The 17948-nt window shown below is 53.8% G+C and overlaps 1 protein-coding gene and 1 pseudogene across 1 annotated transcript; both read left to right on the top strand.

Annotated features, from left to right (window-relative positions):
- The first annotated feature begins 5602 nt into the window (after positions 1 to 5602).
- LOC149860955 (uncharacterized) lies at positions 5603 to 9820 on the top strand. The gene is made up of 4 exons (XM_090053710.1): positions 5603 to 5749; positions 6508 to 6718; positions 8920 to 9090; positions 9592 to 9820. The coding sequence occupies exons 1-4, from the start codon at positions 5603 to 5605 to the stop codon at positions 9606 to 9608; spliced, it is 546 nt and encodes a 181-aa protein (XP_089909836.1). The 3' UTR covers positions 9609 to 9820.
- Positions 9821 to 13807: 3987 nt separating this feature from the next.
- LOC149860954 (uncharacterized) lies at positions 13808 to 17042 on the top strand (annotated as a pseudogene).
- Positions 17043 to 17948: the final 906 nt, after the last annotated feature.

Here is a 17948-nt window from a genome sequence, read left to right as displayed (position 1 = left end):
CCCCCCCGCCACACAGTATCTTTGGTGGGAAGAGCTGCTGTCAGTTTTGCCCCTTGGCTCCAGGGTCAGGAAAGCTGTCGTTTCAAGGGGCCTGGGGGGGTGAGGGGGGGTAAGGCCAGTGTTGGCTGGTGGCCCCAGGGCTGGCTCAGCTTCCAGAACTCGCAGCCTCAGTTGCTTCCCAGGCAGCAGCATGATGGACGATGCTGGCAAGGGAGGAGAAAGCCCAGGCAGGAGGGAGCCAGGGGAGCTGGGGGTGCACTACCTCTGAGTCCTGACCACATAGCTCAACACCACTGCCTGGCAGGGACAGCCACGCTGCTCTCCGGGTGAAGCTGAAGGAAGCATGTGACTGGCTCATTGTTAACCACCGGGTTCCTGCTAATCTCTCCACATTGCCTGTGTAAACAGCCCTGGATTTTTTACCAGCCAGGCTGCCCTCTCTTCCACTGCTATCCCGTCTGCCATCTACTCCTGCTAATGCTTCTCTGCTCCCCCCAGGGTGTCCAGTAAAAACTGTGCTGCTTCCCAGGCCTTGCATGGGGTGCATTTTTTCCCAGGGGACTTGAACCCACTGCCAGCTGGAGACAGGGAGAGCTGGGGTGAGGATGGCAGAAGGCTATGCAGTCTAGGGGCTGTGGCCCACAGATCCAGGCAGGAGGAAGCTGTAAAGCAGAGGCAAAGAGATATGGTACAGCTGTGGCCCCAGCTGTAGGGTGGAGGACAGCGTGGATCCAGCCCACCCCCATGGTCTATGGCTGGGAGGAGGGGCTGTGTTGGGAGGGACTTTGAGGGGAAGGGGCTCATGGGACCACAAGGAGCTCGAGGTGGGGTGCTGTGCCCCAAAGGGCTGTGGGGGAGGGTATAGGGTTGAGGGGGGTGATGGGGTCACTGGAGTGAAAGGGGGTGCAAAGAGCTGGGAGCCAGAGGGACTGGGGTGGGTAGAGGGAGATGTGGGGTTGCAACAAGGTGCAGAGGATGGCTCACTGGGGTCAAGGGTCAAGGGCCTGTGCTGGGGAAGTGGGCTGGTGGGCCATGAGTGTCAGGGTCAGACTGTGGGGCATGAGGTGGGCCTGGGCCTAAGGCATGATGGGGTGGGGCTGAGTGCTGGGATCGCTGGGACAAGAGGGGTTGGAGTAGAGCTGGGGGCAGCTGAGGGGAATGGGGCCATGTGCATAAGGCAAGGAGGGCACCTGGGCAGGGAGAGGGGGGTATCTAGGGCTTCCTGTGGGGCTGCAGTGGCAGGTGGCCTGTGGCTGGGTTGGGGTAACAACTGTGTTCCCCTGGGCTAGGTGCTGCCCGCTGCAGATGGCCGCAGCCCTTGGTTCTCCTTGTCTTTGCTGGGATTTGAGACCGAGAAATGCAGCCCCTGACCCTGGCCTAGCAGCAAGACTTCTAGCTCCTGTCCATCACTAAGGATTAGCCATGATCATGTGATGGGATGATGCCCCGCACACCTGCCCTGCTCAGTCCACAAGGAACCCAGAAAGTCTGTGTGACCTGCCTCACCCCTTGGTGACTGCTCAGCCCCTCTTCTACCCTCTGCCCAGAGCCGGGAGAGAAGTCAGGTCCCCTGGAGTAGGCTCAGTTGGTGCAGCACAAGGCAGGCTCTTCAAGGCAGGGGTGCAGCTAGCTATGGGGCTTTTGAGCTTGGAGCAAGGCCAGCCAGGCCTTCCAGCTCTGAGCCTCAAGGACCCTGGTCCCAGCCTACACCCTGCCCCAAAAAGTCTCTGGAGGGCAGGTCTGATGGATGGCGAGCTTGGCGAGAGCCAAGTCCTGTGCCCTGAACACTGCCCTTCTGCCATAGATGTCCAGCTCTTGGGTTGCCTGCTGATTGTCGTGGTGGGAATGGGACAGATGCTAACCAGGGCCAGAATAAGCTGGTGTGGGCCATGAGCTGGAGCAGTCCACCTGGCAGCCCCTGAACCACTGCAGCGTCTCTGCTGCATTTCCAAAAGGTACCTGAAGGAGACCCTGTCCCCTGCCCCAGCTGCCAGCTGGCTTGTTGCAAAGACCAGCTGCAGCCAGATGCCTAGAGCTGGGATGGGGCAGGGCCTGCTTTGTGGGTGGCCAGTTCCTAAGATGTGGAGGACACTTTCTGTTCCAGAAAGTGAAGGATACAACTAGGAGATCATTTCTCTTGGATCTTGTCCTGACCAATGGGGAAGAACTGGTGGAGGATGTGAAGGTGATGGGTAACTTGGGAGGAAGTGATCACGATATGCTGGAATTCCAGATCCTGAGACAGGGAGCTAGGATGCTATATTACAAAGAGCTAGATTTCATCTGACTCAAGAAGCTAATAGGCAGGGTGTCATGGGAGGATAGGCTGAAGGGTAAAGGTAAGGGTGCCCAGAAGGGCTGGGAGCTTCGAAGAAGCACAACCAGAAACTGTCCTAACAGGATGGAAGCACAAGAAGAACGGCAAGAGACCAATGTGGCTGCACAAGGAGCTTCTAGGGTGCTGCAAAAGCAAATGGAAAGCATACAGGCCATGGAACAACAGGCAGGTCACCAACGATGAGTACCAGGGAATAACACGAGCCTGCAGGGACAAAACCAGGAAGGCAAAGACAAAGCTGGACAGGAAGTGGTTCTGTAAACCTGTTGGTGAGAAAAGGACCAAGGCAGCTGTGTGACCTCTGTTTGCAAGCCAGCGGGAGCTCCTAACAGAAGATGCAAAGAAGATGGAGCTATGCAACAGACTTTGCCTCAGTCTTCACAAAAAAATTAAGCTGCAGCCAGACACTTAAGAAGGATTATTGAGATAAAGAAGGGGGCAAGCTGAAGGTGGAGATAACAAAAGAGATGGCCAGAGAACTTTTGTTGGGTCTGAATAAATTCAAGCCAGCAAGGCTGGATGAGGTTCATCCCAGAGTTTTGAAGGAACTGGCAGAGGAGATGTTGGACTCCTTGGCAATGATCTTCATGAAGTCGTGGGGGACAGGCCAAGTACCAGAGGACTGGAAAAGGGCCATTTAGTGTCCTTCCTTAAAAAGGCAAGAAGGAGGACCCAGGGAACTACAGACTGGTCAGCCTCACCTCAATACCTGGGATGTGACTGGAGTTTATCATAAGGAAGGCCTGGGGGAGGAAAGGCTGATTGTGAGCTGGCAGTGTGGATTTATGAATTGTGTCATGCAAACCTGATCTCCTTCTTTCACAAGGTAGCTACTTGAGTAGATGTAGGGGATGCTGTGGATATGGTGTGTACAGACTTCAGCAAGGCTTTCGACAAGGTCCCACCTGACCTTCTCATAAACAACTTGGAGAAATATGGGCTGGATAAAATCAGCACGAGGTGGATAGATAACTAGATCAGTAGCTGTAAGCAAAGGGTAATAATCAATGGGTCCATATCAGAATGGAAAGAGGATTTGAATGGATTCCCACAGGGGTCGGTCCTGATCCTGGTGCTGTTCAAAGTGTTTATTAATGATTTGGATGCTGGCATAGAAAGCTTCTCAAGCAAGTTTGCAGAGGAAAATAACCTGGAAGGATTGTGACAACATCGGAGGGTGTGAGCACAGTTCAGAAGGATCTCAACAGATTGGAAAGTTGGGCTCTAGCTAACAGGATGAAGTTGAATGTGGACAAATGCAAGGTGCTACACCTTGGGAGGAACGATCAAAAACACAGATCCAAAACAGGGGACACCTGGCTGGACGGCAGCTCTATGGAAATGCATCTGGGAGTCTTGCTAGATCACAGACTCAATGTGAGGCTGCAGTGTGATGCAGCTGCACAAAAGACCAATGCAGTTTTGAGCTTCATCAATAGAAGCATTAGGTGCAAGATGTGGGAGGTGATAGTACTTTTGACTCAGCACTGGCTTGGCCTTATCTGGATGCTGTGTGCAGTTCTGGGCTCCAGGTTTTAAAAGGGACATGGAGAAGTACCCCCTGCCTACCGCTTCGGCAGAACGCAGTTTCCGGGCACGTAGCCAGGACCACGGGATGCAGCAGGAGCCAGCCGGAAACCACAGGGTCTGGGCTGGGTGGGCTCCTGCTGCAGGGAGAGGGCAGAGCCGGCCCAGCTCCTGCCACCCTGCCCTGGGCCCCTGCCAGCCTTATCCCTAGGGCACTGGCACACGCCTTGCACTCCTGCCAGCCTGTTGCCACTTCCCCCCTGCCTGCCATTGCCACCTTTCCCCAGTTTCTTCCCTTCTTCACCACCCACCACCACTGCTCGCCCCCCCCCCGCCACTCTGACAGCGCAGTTCCCAGCTGCATGGCTGTGACGCAGAACGCAGCAGGAGTCACCTGCCCTGGCCCCCATGGCTCCTGCTGCTGCCAGCCCTGGCCCCAGGGCTCCACGCTCCCACCCGCTCACTTGCTGGCACTTCCCCCCTGCCCCCATGGCCCTACCCCTGCCATTTCCCTTGCCCCCCGCCCTGTTCGAGCAGCACATGGTTCCCAGTTGGCTCCTGCTGCTCCCTGCAGTGCTGGCCATGAAGCCAGAAACTGCATGGTGCCAGAGGAGCCGGGCTGGCTCTTGCTGTGCCGGCAATCCTCTCCCCGCGCCTCCCTCCACCTCTTCTTACCAGAGTTTGTGCTCTGGGATGGAAGGAGGGTGGAGGAACCGGCAGAAGCCTCTGGGTGGGGGTGGGATGGGGTCTTGCTTGCTGTTTCTGCCAGTGCTGGGTCCTCCTGGCACCGGGTCCTGCTGCTGGCTCCTCCTGGGTCTGGCTTCCACCAGTGCTGGGCAGATGATAATTAATTTTCTAAATTTTTGAGGGTCCACATGGATCAGATAGCATGGCCTGGCGGTCCAGATCCGGCCCGTGGACCATATTTTGCCTGAGTTAGAGGATTCTGAGGTGGGCAGAAAAGATGATCAAGGAAAACAAGTCACCTGAGGAGAGGCTGAAGGAGCTGGGCCTGTTCAGGCTGCGGAAAAGGCGCTTTAATAGCGGACGTGGTAGCGGTCTGTGAGTACTTGAAGGGCTGCAGCGCAGAAGAGGGAAAGCCTCTCTTCTCTCGCTGCAGAGAGGAGGATGCAGACCAACGGCTTGAAGTTGCAGCGAAGTAAATTGAGACGGGAAATCTGGAAAACCTTCTTGGCCGTGAGACGGGGAGGGAACGGCACAGGTCTCTGGGGAGTGTCCGTCGCTGGAGGTGTCCTGGAAGGGGCTGAACAGCCCCCGGCCGGGGACGAGCTGGGCATAGCGATGCCTAGTTTCTCCCCTGTGTATGTCCCGGGCGCCCGGGCTGTGCTGGATGCTGCCCCCGCCCCTCTCCCGCCCCAGGCGCCTGGGCCAGGGCACCGGCGCGAGGGAGCCGGGCTCGGTGCGAAACAGGCCTCGGGGCTCAAAGGCTCTTTGGGAAACGGAGGCACGGCTCCCTGAGGGCTTGTGGGCGGCTCGGGGGGTGGCGGGCTCTGGGAAACTGAGGCACAGGGAGCTGCAGGGTCCTGGGGGGAAACTGAGGCGCAGGGAGCTGGAGGCCGGGCGGGGGGAGCGCAATCCCCCCAGACCAGTGCAGCAGCGTGAGGTAAGGGCGGGGTCTCCAACCCTGCTGCCAGCAAAGGGTTAACGCGCGGGGAGGCGTGGGCGTGACGCGCCGCTGACGCCCTGTGACGTCACGGGCGGGCGGGGCCGGGGTCCATGCTTGGGCCCGGGGCGGAGTCCGGGGCACGAGGCTTCGCCGGTGTCTGCTGCTGTTGGGGGACGCTGGAGACACCGCCCAGGCCGGCGGGCTGTCCCCCGCGGGGGAGGGGCGGCAGCGCTGCGGGCACTGCAGGGACCGGGCGGGTGAGGCCGGGGGGAGCCGTGCTCGGGGGTGTCTGGAGCCCGCCGGTCCCGGGCAGGCGGGGGAGCGAGGACGACCCCGAGGCTGCTCCGAGTGGGGACAGCGGGGTTTGGGCAGGGTGGCGACGTCTGGATGCCGTTGGCAAGCACACTTGGTGAGCGCAGGGAGAGCAAGGGCCCCCGCCCCGGCTGGGGGAGACCGTGGCTGCGCTGGAGCCCGTGGCAGCCGTGACCCCGCTGCAGCCTGAGGTGAAGCTGGAGGAGCAGGACCCAGGAGGTGTCCAGGCAGGAGCTGAGGGGGCAGGAAAAGTCCCTCCTGTCCTCTAGGCTGGGGTGGGGTGGGGGTGTCGCCGAGGTGGTCGGCACCACAGGCGCTTAAACAGCATCTGCAGGAAGAGCCGGTTCAACACCAGGAGATCTGGGCCCAGGAGGTGATGCCAACCATGCAGCCCCCTTCTGAGGCTGCGATTCCCTCGGAGACCCCACAGTTGGCACCAGGGGATGAAGTCCCCACCCCAGAGACCTGGCATCAGTGCTCCTGGGGCCTTCATTACGTGGAAGCCAAGGGACCTGGGGAGGTTTATAGCCACGTGTGAGAGCTCTGTCCTCTGTCTGCCGAGGGGGTCCGGCTGTGTCAGGTGGAGCATGAGAAGCTCTAGCTGAGAGCATTTAACCCTGATCATTCATGCTTCCATCCCCATCTTCCCCTGCTTGGGGGATGTTCCCACAGCTCCCCCATGACATATTTATCTTGTTCCTAGATTGAAAGGAGTGTGAATGTCGAGGTGGTGCTCTCAGACGAGATGCAGTCCTCTGGGGCACTGCAAGAACCTGGTGATTCCTGGCTGGAGCAGCCAAAAGCCTGTCATGCCAACAGGTCTCTGGAGGGGGCAGGACAGAGGGAAACCCTGGCACCTGGGGATAAGCCACCTCATGTCCCCAGAGAGGAGCCCCTGCCCCACCAGGAGTCAGGTGAAGTACAGGATGGAGGCCCGGGTGTGGGTCTGGGTGCCTGAGTGGCTGTCCTGCGTGCAGGGGGAGAGGCTCGAATGTCTGCTTCCACCTGGGACAGGGCTGCAATATTTGTAACCAGGTGGCTGGGCTGGGACAGAGCGCTGATCTCTGTGGGTGGGCAGCTCCCAGGCTGAGCCCCCTGATCTTTCTCCCTGCATGTGTGCAGCTCCCAGCAGAAAGAGGATTTATTTTGGTTGGGTCCTTTCCCGCTCCCGAGGCAACAATCAGTGATCTGATTGTTGTCAAAGCGGATTTGATTTAAATCGAATCAATTTAAATCATGATTTAAATCCCTGGTCAGGAAGCCTTGATTTAATCATTGTTTCTACAAAAAGTTCGTTCTTGTTGTTTGATCTCCTATATTCATTTAACTTCTTGAAACTTTACACTTCTAAAGAGAGGTAAGGGCTTGACTGTGTGCACAAACTTGCAGAGAGACAAGAGGGCTGATGGGTAGGTAATCGCATCTGTTATCTCTCATCCCCATATCTTGCTGTTAACAAGGATATCATCACTGGCGAGACAAATCCACAATTTGAGAACTGGAACTTAACATCACAGAGATGCTTAATGGGATCATCTAGAGTCTGAGCACTGAATCCCATTAGGTAGACTGGTTTTCTTTTAATCTTTACAAATCTATAGTGGAGCCTCTGGGAACCCCATAACATTGGGCCCCTGATATCGTTCATAGCCTGTTGTGACCTATTTATAAAACTTTTCTAAAGAGGTTACATGATTATACTGTCTCAAATAGTACATAGTTAGATGTTAGAATTCCTAGCCCATTTTGATATCCTGAATTGTAGAAAATTAGGGTTGGAAGGGACCTCAGGTGGTGATCTAGTCCAGCACCCTTGCTCAAAGCAGGACCATCCCCAAGTAGATCTTCTCTGTCAAAGCTTTGTCTAGCCAGGTCTTAAAAACTTCCAAGGACGGAGGTTCCACCACCTCTCTAGGTAACCTATTCCAGTGTTTTACTACTATCCTAGTGAAAATCTTTTTCCTAATATGTAACCTAAACTTCCCGTGCTGCAACATGAAACCATTGCTCCTTGTTCTGTCATCTGCCACCACTGAGAACAGGCCAGCTCCATTGTCTTTTGAACCCCTGTCAGGTAATTGAAGGATGCTATCAAATCCACCCTCAGCCTTCTCTTCTCTACACTAAATGAGCCCAGTTCCCTCAGTTTTTCCTCACAAGTCATGTACTTCAGCCCCCCAAACCATTTTTGTTGCCCTCCGCTGGACTGTGTCCACATCTTTTCTGTAATGGGGGGTCCCAAAACTGGACACAGAACTCCAGATGTGGCCTCAACAGTGTTGAACAGAGGGGAATAATCACTTCCCTTGGCCTCATGGCAACACTCCTGTCATTGCAGCTCAGGATGCCGTTAGCCATCTTGGCAATAAGGGCCCATTGTTGGCTCATATTGAGCTTCTTGTCCACTGTAACCCCCAGGTCTTTTTCTGGAGAACTGCTGCCCAACCTGTCAGTGCCCACCTTGTAGCGGTGCGTGGGATTGTTCCATCCTAAGTGCAGGACTTTGCACTTGCTCTTGTTGAAAATCATGAGATTAGTATTGGCTCAATCATCCAATTTGTCTAGGTCTCTCTGAATCCTAGCCCTACCCTCCAGCATATTTACTTCTCCCCCCCTCCCCAACCCCTTCTGCTTGGTGTAATCTGGAAACTTGCTGAGGGTGCACTCTATGCTGTCTTCCAGGTTGTTGTTGAAGACATTGAACAAAACTGGCCCTAGGTCTGAACCCTTGGGGCACTCCACTTGATACCAGCTGCCACCTAGACGTTGCACCAATGATTACTACCCTCTGAGCCCAATGCTCCAGCCAGTTTTCTATCTACCTTACTCTATTCGTCCAACCTGTACTTCCTTAGCTTGGCTGTGAGAACGTTGTGGGAGACCGTATCATCACCACCCTGCACTGGGATAGAGTTATTGGGGCTCATCTCCAGTTTCATGCCTGTGGAGGTCTGTTACCCAGACCTCTGGGACTTTGATTCTTCAGCCTCCCCCCTCTTCCACACACTGAAGCCTCTGTCTGCCTCAGTCCCAGGCCAGTACAGGAGACTAGCAGGGCTTTCCCTGTGCCAGCAGCAACAGTGCTAACCTGTGCATTCTTTTCTGCACCCTGCAGGTGCTGGGACCCTGAGCAGAGCTGAGCAGCAGCCTCCTAAGAAGGGGCCTGTTAACCTGGAGCTGCAGAAGACTTTCCCAGTAAGACTGGAGGAGAGGGGCTCCGTGATACTTGAGCCAGGCCAAGTGCAGAAATGGCAGAGCAAATCTTCAAAACGGGGAGAGCTTGGAGGTGAGCAGAGCACTAGGTTCAGCTGTGTGTGAGAGTATAGCTGGGGCAGAGTACAGGAGGAGCCAGGGGGGCTGTAAAGAATTTGGGGTACAGAGAGACCTGAAGAGCATCAAGCCTGTGGTGATGGAAGCTGCAAACACACCAAGCTGGCATTAGCAGGAGGTCCCTCCTAAGTACAGCTAGCCAGGGAAGTGTTGGCATGGGCAGGCCTTGTCAGAGTGCATGGAGCCGGGGCTCTCTGTCCCTAAAAGTACTGCCCAGGCTTCCTCAAAGGACTGAGCAAGTAGAATGTGATTAGCTGGGCTAAGGCTGACACATGAACTCCTATGTCTGCAGCTGCATCCACATCGCATGTCAGCTGAAGACTGGGGAATACTGCAGCCTTACCTGTCATCCCTAAGCCTGCAATGAGGTGTAATACAGAGTGATTCCAGACAGGGCTGTGGGGGCTGGGAGCAGCTGGAACAGGAGACACTGATGGTGTAACACTTGTGACTGCAGCTCCGGGAGGTGTTTGAGGACGTGGCTGTGTATTTCACACGGAAGGAGTGGGAGCTGCTGGAAGATGAAGACAAGGTGCTTTACCAGGATCAGATGCTGAGGAATTTCCAAGCCCTCGTTTCCCTGGGTAAATCTTTGGTTCTTGCTTCTCCCTGGAGCTGTGTGAACTCTGAAGTTTATTGTCGTCTTCCTGTTTTTCAGCAGTCTCATCCTCATGCAGGCTGGTGGTTTATATCCACTCTTTCCCCACTGCTCTGTCAGTGATCAGACCTCTCTCACGTATATTGGTAGATCCTCCTTCATTTGATTCTTTTGTCTTCCCCATTCTTGTAACTGCTGGTGCTTCCATATCCAGCAGTTTCTTGACAACATGATCTTCCTTTGCCTTCTCAGCACATTCATATCATATCCAAGTCATTGTGCATAAATTCACTAACAGCTCTTCCTTGGGGAATATTTCTAATTTTCTCCCTCACTAGTGTCTCTTGTCCAAACGCATTTAACGGTCCTAGCATGCTCAGTTCAGTACTATCTAAATGCTATTTCTCCTCCTTTGGTTATGATCCAGCACAAGTTAATGGAAGTCTTATTAGCCTCTGCTGCTACAACATGTGGATGATGCCTTTCCTCTCCTCTTCCTCTAGTGACATATGTACACGTGCTGGAACCCAGGTACCTCTACCAAGGGGTCACTGGAAGCTTCTGTCCACATTCCTTCCTAACATCTTCATCTCCATAGAGCAGAGACTCTGGCTTTGCTGTATTTACAGTCAGACCTGTGCTCTCAAGCTCACTCTGTCCTTGTCAAAAGTTTTCTTGTTCTCTTAAAATCCTTCTGCAGATCAGACATCCATCAGTGTGATAAGGAGAAGTGGGCTAGGTGCAGGGCCTAGTGAAAACCGTTTTTCGTTTCCTAGTGATCTCTAATACAGGGGCTTGTTCTTGCTTGTGCTTAGGGTTGAGGTACTTATCATTTACTAGGTTAGTTTAACTTTTCTGATGCTTTCTTTTCCCTCTGCTTCCGCCAGAGGATTTCCTTAGGGAATTTCTCAAATGTTTTCTGTAGCTCAACAAAGAAGACATAGACCATTTCTACATTATAGACTTTCACATGTTATGAAATGTCTTTTTACCTTCTCTTTTTGTCATTTCCGTGACTCTGAGGAACTTTGTTTTAGACCTGGTGATATTTGCCAATCTGTGAACTCATCTCCATTCCTGGGATTATTCTCCCATTGGATGGGATGCTTGATTCAGTTGCAACTACATTTATTATAAAATCATCTTGTCCTGTGCCCTAGTGATGCTGATTTATGCTTTATCCCAGAAAACAGTTTCGTTGTCAGCCACCTGTCATGGGTGCTTTTCACTGCCATGGGTCCTCCTTTTAAACCTTTACTGAGAATAAGGTAATTTTCTTTCCTTTAACTGGAGCTCCACTGATGAGATAAATATTATCTATATGTAAGTGTGTCCAATGTCTCTTCATTTTGGTACCTTGAAAAAGGTAAAAGCTTTATCTTTCTGACCCCTAGTACATCACAATCACTGCATTTCCATGCCTATCTTTGGTGATTCTGTCAGTTTGATACCCTTTCTATACCAGGGAGTGGTTGGTGCTTTGTTTCCTATGACCATTCCTTCACTGCTTCTGTGATAGGGGCCATTATCTCTTTAAGTCTTTTCCCTTCAGTGCCTTCTCTTTCACCCTAACTGTTTCCTCCACAATGAAACCTTGAGTTCATTGCATCCATTCCTCAAATCACAGTTGGTTATTCTGCATCCAGTACCCAGTCCCAAACGCTCTTTAACCACTGTCTCAAACAGGATATCGAGGTCCCACCCCTGACTTAATCTGTCACATCCAGCGAGGACAGGTGGAGCTCTGGGTCTGTGATGATGAGGATGGTGGGGAAATCTCAAGGTCGGAGGACTTGCTGCCAGGTGAGTTATGCCTGTCCCCTCTATCCGACTCCCCTCAGAAATGCTCATGCCCAGAGTGCCAGGGAAACCTGGAAACTGCTGATGTGCTGTGTGCTGGTGTGCTGCCGTTGTAGGGTGCTCACCTCAAATACAGTACATTATACTGTAATGTGTCCAGGCAGGTGTTGTTCCCTCTCCTTGAAATCAAACAATATGGAGACAAACAAATTTTCCCTTCTCTCCCTAATTACAGCTGTTAGGGGACAGTCAAGTTTGCTGTCTTGATTTTTCAGCCCATATCTGGTTTCCCTGGGATACCATGATCTTAAATTTGCATCTTCACTCAGTAATGTAAGAATTCATTCCCCAGCCCAGGGTAACCACAGCTCTCTAACACCCTCTCCCAGGGCATGATGGGATTTGTAGTCCCCTGTGGAAACCAAGAAGATATACAGAAGCTCTGCTTAACCATTGCTCTTGGACAAGAGAGAAGCTAGGGCTCTCCATGGCTTCTCCTGGCCAGGTAGATCTGGAACCCAGGAAGAGTTTCATCATGGTCTCAGGGTGCATTAAATGGCTCCATGGCACAGGCAGTATTCAGAAGCTTTCATGTTATATGAGGAAGGAAATCTCCTATGTTTTGCACCAGAATTTCCCTGTCACTGTTTCATCTCTAGGGCCCTGAGTGTCACAAAGACTAAGACTCAGCACAGTGTCCAGGTTCAGGGTCTTGCCAAGGCCTTGCACCCAGTTGAGACTCCTGTGACATACAGGCCAGCTGGGACTTGTCAGCAGAGGAAAGCTCCTTGGGTTCATTCCCTGCACAAGACCTTGCCTTGGAAGCAGGCAGAAAGCACAGCCCTGCTCCTTTCAGAAGAAAGCCACAGTCACAGCCCTTGCCCCGTGCACAGGTCCAGGGGACATGTCCCCCATGCCTCCCTCGGGGTATGTACAGCTGCAGAGCTGCACACCCCGGATGAGCCACGGCTCCGACCATTGCCCTGCCCTGTTGTACCCTGGCTGGGCAGCACCTCCCCCTCCCCAGCCCCAACCACACTCCCTCCTTCCCCATGGGGGTCTTGATCTGCCCCTCCCCCACGACTACTCCTTCCCCCCAGCAGTCTTACTGGATGGACGCTGCTTTCCAGGCTGCATATGAGCAGTTGGATTGATATTTCCCAGTATGGCTCGTTAATAATTGGTCATCGGGATCAGCTCAAAAAATCTTTATCGGTGCATGCGTGTCCTTTATGCACGTCTTTGTCTTAGCAGGGTCCAAGGTGATGGGGCTGACAGCTGAGACAGAAAACCTGAGAGTCTGACTCTGAACTGCCCTGAGTAGGGAACTTTAGCCTAGCACAAGGACCTGCCTTTCCTTCACCACCAGCACTTTGGGTTTTGGAAGGAAGACCTTGATTTCTTGAGGGAACACAAGGGCCAAGGTCCAGGTTCTACTCAGGCCCGTCCCAGCAGAAGGAATAACAATGTTTGCCTGTTGCCAGCAGGACAGGGACTAATCTGGAGTTTCTCTTCCCTATGCAGGAGGTGTCTTGCTCATGAATAGAGCTGAGGAGGAGACTCCTGTGGAAGGTCCTGCAAACCTGGAGCCACCATGGACTTCGCCAGGGAGTTTGGGTGAGATGGATTTCCTGAGATCTGAGAAGCAACAATGGCCCAAGAGTCAGGGGAGACCCCAAAAGCAGATGAAGAATGTAGCAGTAAACCAGGTACCATCTCCAATTGGATGTGAGAATGGAGAAGGGGCAGAACCCAGAAAGAGCTGTGGGTTTAGGGAAGAGTATTTATAGATGAGAGACCTAAAGACCCAGTGGAAAGAGGCACTGCATCCAAGCCAAGAGAGTGGGGAGGGTGTCAGCGGGAATCAGGAGCTCACTGCCAAGCACAGGAGCAGAGCCTGCTCTTGCTCCAAGTTCAGGAAAACCTTTAACTGTCCATCCCTCCTGGCTCTTCATAAGATGGGGCACACTGGGGAAAAGATGTACATATGCACCAGGTGTGGGAAGAGCCTTACCTGCCTTGTGACCCTCATTGCTTACCCCCAGATCCATTCTGGAGAGCTCCCCTATTGCTTCACCAAATGGGGAAAGAGCTTTGTATGCTCCTCAGACCTGGATAAGCCCCTACATGGGCATAGTGGAGAAATGTCAGTACCACTGTGTAATGTGTGGTAAGACCATCACCCATTTTTTCCTCCCTGTCTCAGCACTGGCACATCCACCTGGGGAGGAAGATGCATTGCTGTACTGAGTGCAGGAAGAACTTCATCTGCTGACAAGACCTGTCCCAGCACCAGTGTGTACAGAGTGGAGAGCAGCCACATCATGGCACCAAGTATGGGAAGAGCTTCAGGCAGCCCTCCAACCTGGCCAGGCATAGGTGCATGCATTCAAGGGAGAAGCCACAGCAGTGTTTGGAGTGTGGGAAGAGTTTCAAATTGTCCTCCAACCTGACCAAACACCAGCTCGTCCACACAGGCAAGAATCTACATTGGTCTTTGGAGTGTGAGAAGAGCCTCACCTGCCCCTCTCACCTGGCCTGGCACCAGCTCATTCACACAGGGGAGAAGCCACATCAATGCTTGGAGTGTGGGAAGAGCTTCACTCGCTTCTTCAGCCTGGCTCAGCATCAGCGTATCCACACAGGGGAGAAGCCACATCAGTGCTGGGAGAGTGGGAAGACCTTCAACTATTCCACAAACCTGAGAAGACACTGGCTTATCCACACGGGAGAGAAGCCACATCAGTGCTCAGAGTGTGGGAAGAGCTTCACCCTATCCTCAGACCTGGCCCGGCACTGGCTTATCCACATGGGGGAGAAAGCACATCAGTGTTTGGAGTGTGGGAAGAGCTTCAGTCGATCCTCCTACCTTGTCCAGCACCAGCTCATCCACACACAAGAGAAGCCGCATCAGTGCTTGGAGTGTGGTAAGAGCTTCACTCACTCCTCCAACCTGGCTTGGCACCAGCGTATCCACAGAGGGGAGAAGCCACATCAGTGTTCAGAGTGTGGGAAGAGCTATACCTGCTCCTCTAAGCTGGTCTGGCACCAGCTCATCCACACAGGGGAGAAGCCACATCAATGCTCAGAGTGTGGGAAGAGCTTCACTCACTCCTTCCACCTTGCTCAGCATCAGCGTATCCACACAGGGGAGAAGCCGTATCAGTGCTCAGAGTGTGGAAAGAGCTTCACTCGATCCTCCCACCTAGCCCGCACCAGCTCATCCACACACAGAAGAAACCACATCAGTGCTTGAAGTGTGGGAAGTGCTTCCCTCACTCCTCCAAACTGGCCCAGCACCAGTGCATCCATATCTGGGAGCATGCATAACTAACAACAATGCCGAAAGAGCTTGGGAACGTTTATCTGCTCAGCACCCACCAGTATCTTCATCCAGGCAAGGAACCTCCTGCTGGTGGACTGTAGCAAGAGTTCATCCATTGTTTGGCCCTTCTAGGGCCCTGAAGAACCCTAAGAGCACAGAGGCTGGCCCCCAAGGTTTGATGAGGGGGAGGAGTTAAAAAGCAATGCCTCATCCAGAGCCCAGCCCAGATGCTTGGGGAACTTGTGAGGAGATGATCTTTAAATCAGCCCTGGAGCTGTGCCATCCTCATCATTCTCTAAAAGCAGTCAGTGGTCTCAGGGGAAAAAGTGCCTTCACAATAGGGTGCCCTCCCCAAGACAACTGGCTCTAAATGATACCCAGAGACTGTTTTTGGTAGACTCCCAGCTTTGTTCTCACTCCTGGTCCCCGGGTTTCTGGTATGTTAGGCTCTTGAGTTGCAAGAAGGAAGACAACTATTGCCAGGGAGGTATTCCCTGCCTTCTACCCTGACCTTGCCTTTCCTCCCCACCACATCACCTCCCTCCCAGGCCTGCACATGCCTATCGGATTTTGCAAGAAGCTGATACTGCCACCCCATGAGCCCAATTTAGCAGGTTTTGCTTCTCAGCCCCTCAGAACTCTGCACTACCACGTGCCAGCTGCCCCCTCCCCCCAATTTCAGAAAAGAGGACACCTGTGGGGGGGAGGGGAGACGGGGTTTATGATTATGGGGGTAGGCAGTGATATGTCCCCTGCCCCCTTAGCCCTGGTGGTGCCCCTCACTCCTGACCTGCAGCCGCTCTTCCACCCTCCAGCCCTGCTGGTGCTCCTCACTTGCGACCAGCAGCTCCCTGCTCCTCCCTGCTGCCCTGCACTCCTGACCCACAGCCCCCTGCTTTCTCCCAGCCCTGCCAGTGTCCCTCACTCCTGACCTGCAGCCCCCTGCCTCCTAGCGCTGCCGGTGCCCCTCATTTCTGACCTGCAGCCCTTGCTCCGTCCCAGCCCTGCTGCACAAGCAGCTTGCTTGCCCACGTGTGCACACATGACTTCCCAGCTGCTGCCAGGCTCATGCAGAGAGCATACGACATACGATCTCTTGACAGCCAGTCAGCTTCTCCAACTGCCTCCAGCCCCAAGCAAAAGCAGAAGCAAAACAAAATCGTGGATATTTGCTTGCACTTCAAAAAAATCTGCCTGGATGGAGTACAAGGGTCCAAAAAAGAAGACATGTCCAGGAAAATCCAGATGGATGGTAACTAGCACACACACTATGTTCCTCCTTCATTGTGCACACAGAAAAATGCGCTATCCCTCCCTCATTGCGCACACACAGATACACACACACACTGTCCTTTCCTCATTGTATGGATGTGCACATGTATATACACATGCATAGCCCCCCATCCTGGCCCCTGGGTACCCCCGTGAGCCTTGTGCTTCCATGGTCTGGCAATGCAGATGGGAGCCACGTGGTGATGGAGTGGTCGGGTGGTGGTGGGCAGGAAGGCTGGAAATGCCGGGGGTGAGTGGCAGCGAGCAGGTGCGTGGGTGTGCAGCAACAGCTGGGCAGGAGCATGGGGCCGCATCAGTGTCCAGGGCTAGCACAGGGCAGCAGGAGCGCAGGTCTGGGCTGGCAGGGCTCTATGGAGCCAGGCTGGGCTGCACCAGCATGGAGGGGGGAGCCAGCCCAGCTGGATCTGGCCCGCGGGCTGTATTTTGCCCACCCCTGCTTTAACATGAAAATAACCTTGTGACTTCAGAATGAGACTTAGTTGTCTGGCAGGAGGGCTGGTTTTTCCTGTTGTTGGAGGCAGCCACAGAAAGAAGGGAGTTTGTTCAGCACATTTTGACTGTTGAATTCCTAAGGGGCAGTGGGAAGTTGGGGGCAGTGTGTGTAGGTGAGGGAGCGTGTCGTAGGAACTGAAATCCTAACCAACCTCATAGTTTCATAGTAGCTAGAGTCGGAAGGGACCTAGGAAGATCATCTAGTCCGACCCCCTGCCTTGGCAGGAAAGAGCACCGGGGTCAGATGACCCCGGCAAGGTGCTCATCTAACTTCCTTTTAAAAATCCCTAGGCTAGGAGCCTGCACCACTTCCCCTGGAAGCCGGTTCCAGGCCCTAGCCGCCCTGACTGTGAAGTAGCGCTTCCTAATATCTAATCTAAACCTACCCTCCGCCAGCTTGTGACCGTTATTCCTGGTCACTCCTGGCAGCGCACGGGGGAACAAGGACTCCCCCAATACCTGCTGATCCCCCCTGACCAGTTTGTAGCAGGCCACAAGGTCCCCCCTTAACCTTCTCTTGTGGAGGCTAAACAGGTTCAGGTCCCGTAGCCTGTCCTCATAAGGCTTGCCCTGCTGACCCCTGATCATACGAGTGGCCCTCCTCTGGACTCTTTCCATATCGTCCACGTCCCTCTTGAAGTGTGGCGCCCAGAACTGGATGCATTACTCCAGCTGCGGCCTGACCAGTGCCGCATAGAGGGGGAGGATCACCTCCCTGGACCTGCTTGAGATGCATCTGTGGATGCATGACAGGGTACGGTTGGCCTTCTTGACTGCCTCCCCACACTGCCGGCCCATGTTCATCGTGGAGTCAATGACGACTCCAAGATCCTTTTCCGTCTCCGTGCTGGCAAGAGGGGAGTTCCCCAACCTGTAAGTGTGGTGCCGGTTCTTCCTCCTCATGTGCAACACCTTGCACTTATCAGTGTTAAACCCCATCCTATTCTCATCCGCCCACCGTTGCAACCTGTCAAGGTCAGCTTGTAGCCTATTGCACCCTTCTAGTGCACCCACATCCCCCCACATCTTAGTCATCAGCAAACTTGAACAGGGTGCTTTCTACCCCCTCATCCAAGTCACTGATGAAGATGTTGAACAGTGCGGGCCCGAGGACCGAGCCCTGCGGGACCCCACTGCCCATGTCCTTCCAGGTCGAGAAGAACCCATCCACTACCTCCACTCAAGCACATGAGTTTGCACTTGCCGGGTCTTCCCCAGCTGCAGGAGAAGCAGCCAGCCGCCCGGTGCACATTTTTCATGTGAGGTGATCACCTCTGGTCTGAGCCCAGGGACCCAGAGCCCAGGT

Source organism: Crocodylus siamensis, chromosome 6 (assembly GCF_052110815.1).
Source record: "Crocodylus siamensis isolate JL-2025a chromosome 6, ASM5211081v1, whole genome shotgun sequence".
Classification (NCBI taxonomy): Eukaryota; Metazoa; Chordata; order Crocodylia; family Crocodylidae; genus Crocodylus; species Crocodylus siamensis.
This window is presented reverse-complemented; position numbering and strand designations above follow the sequence as displayed.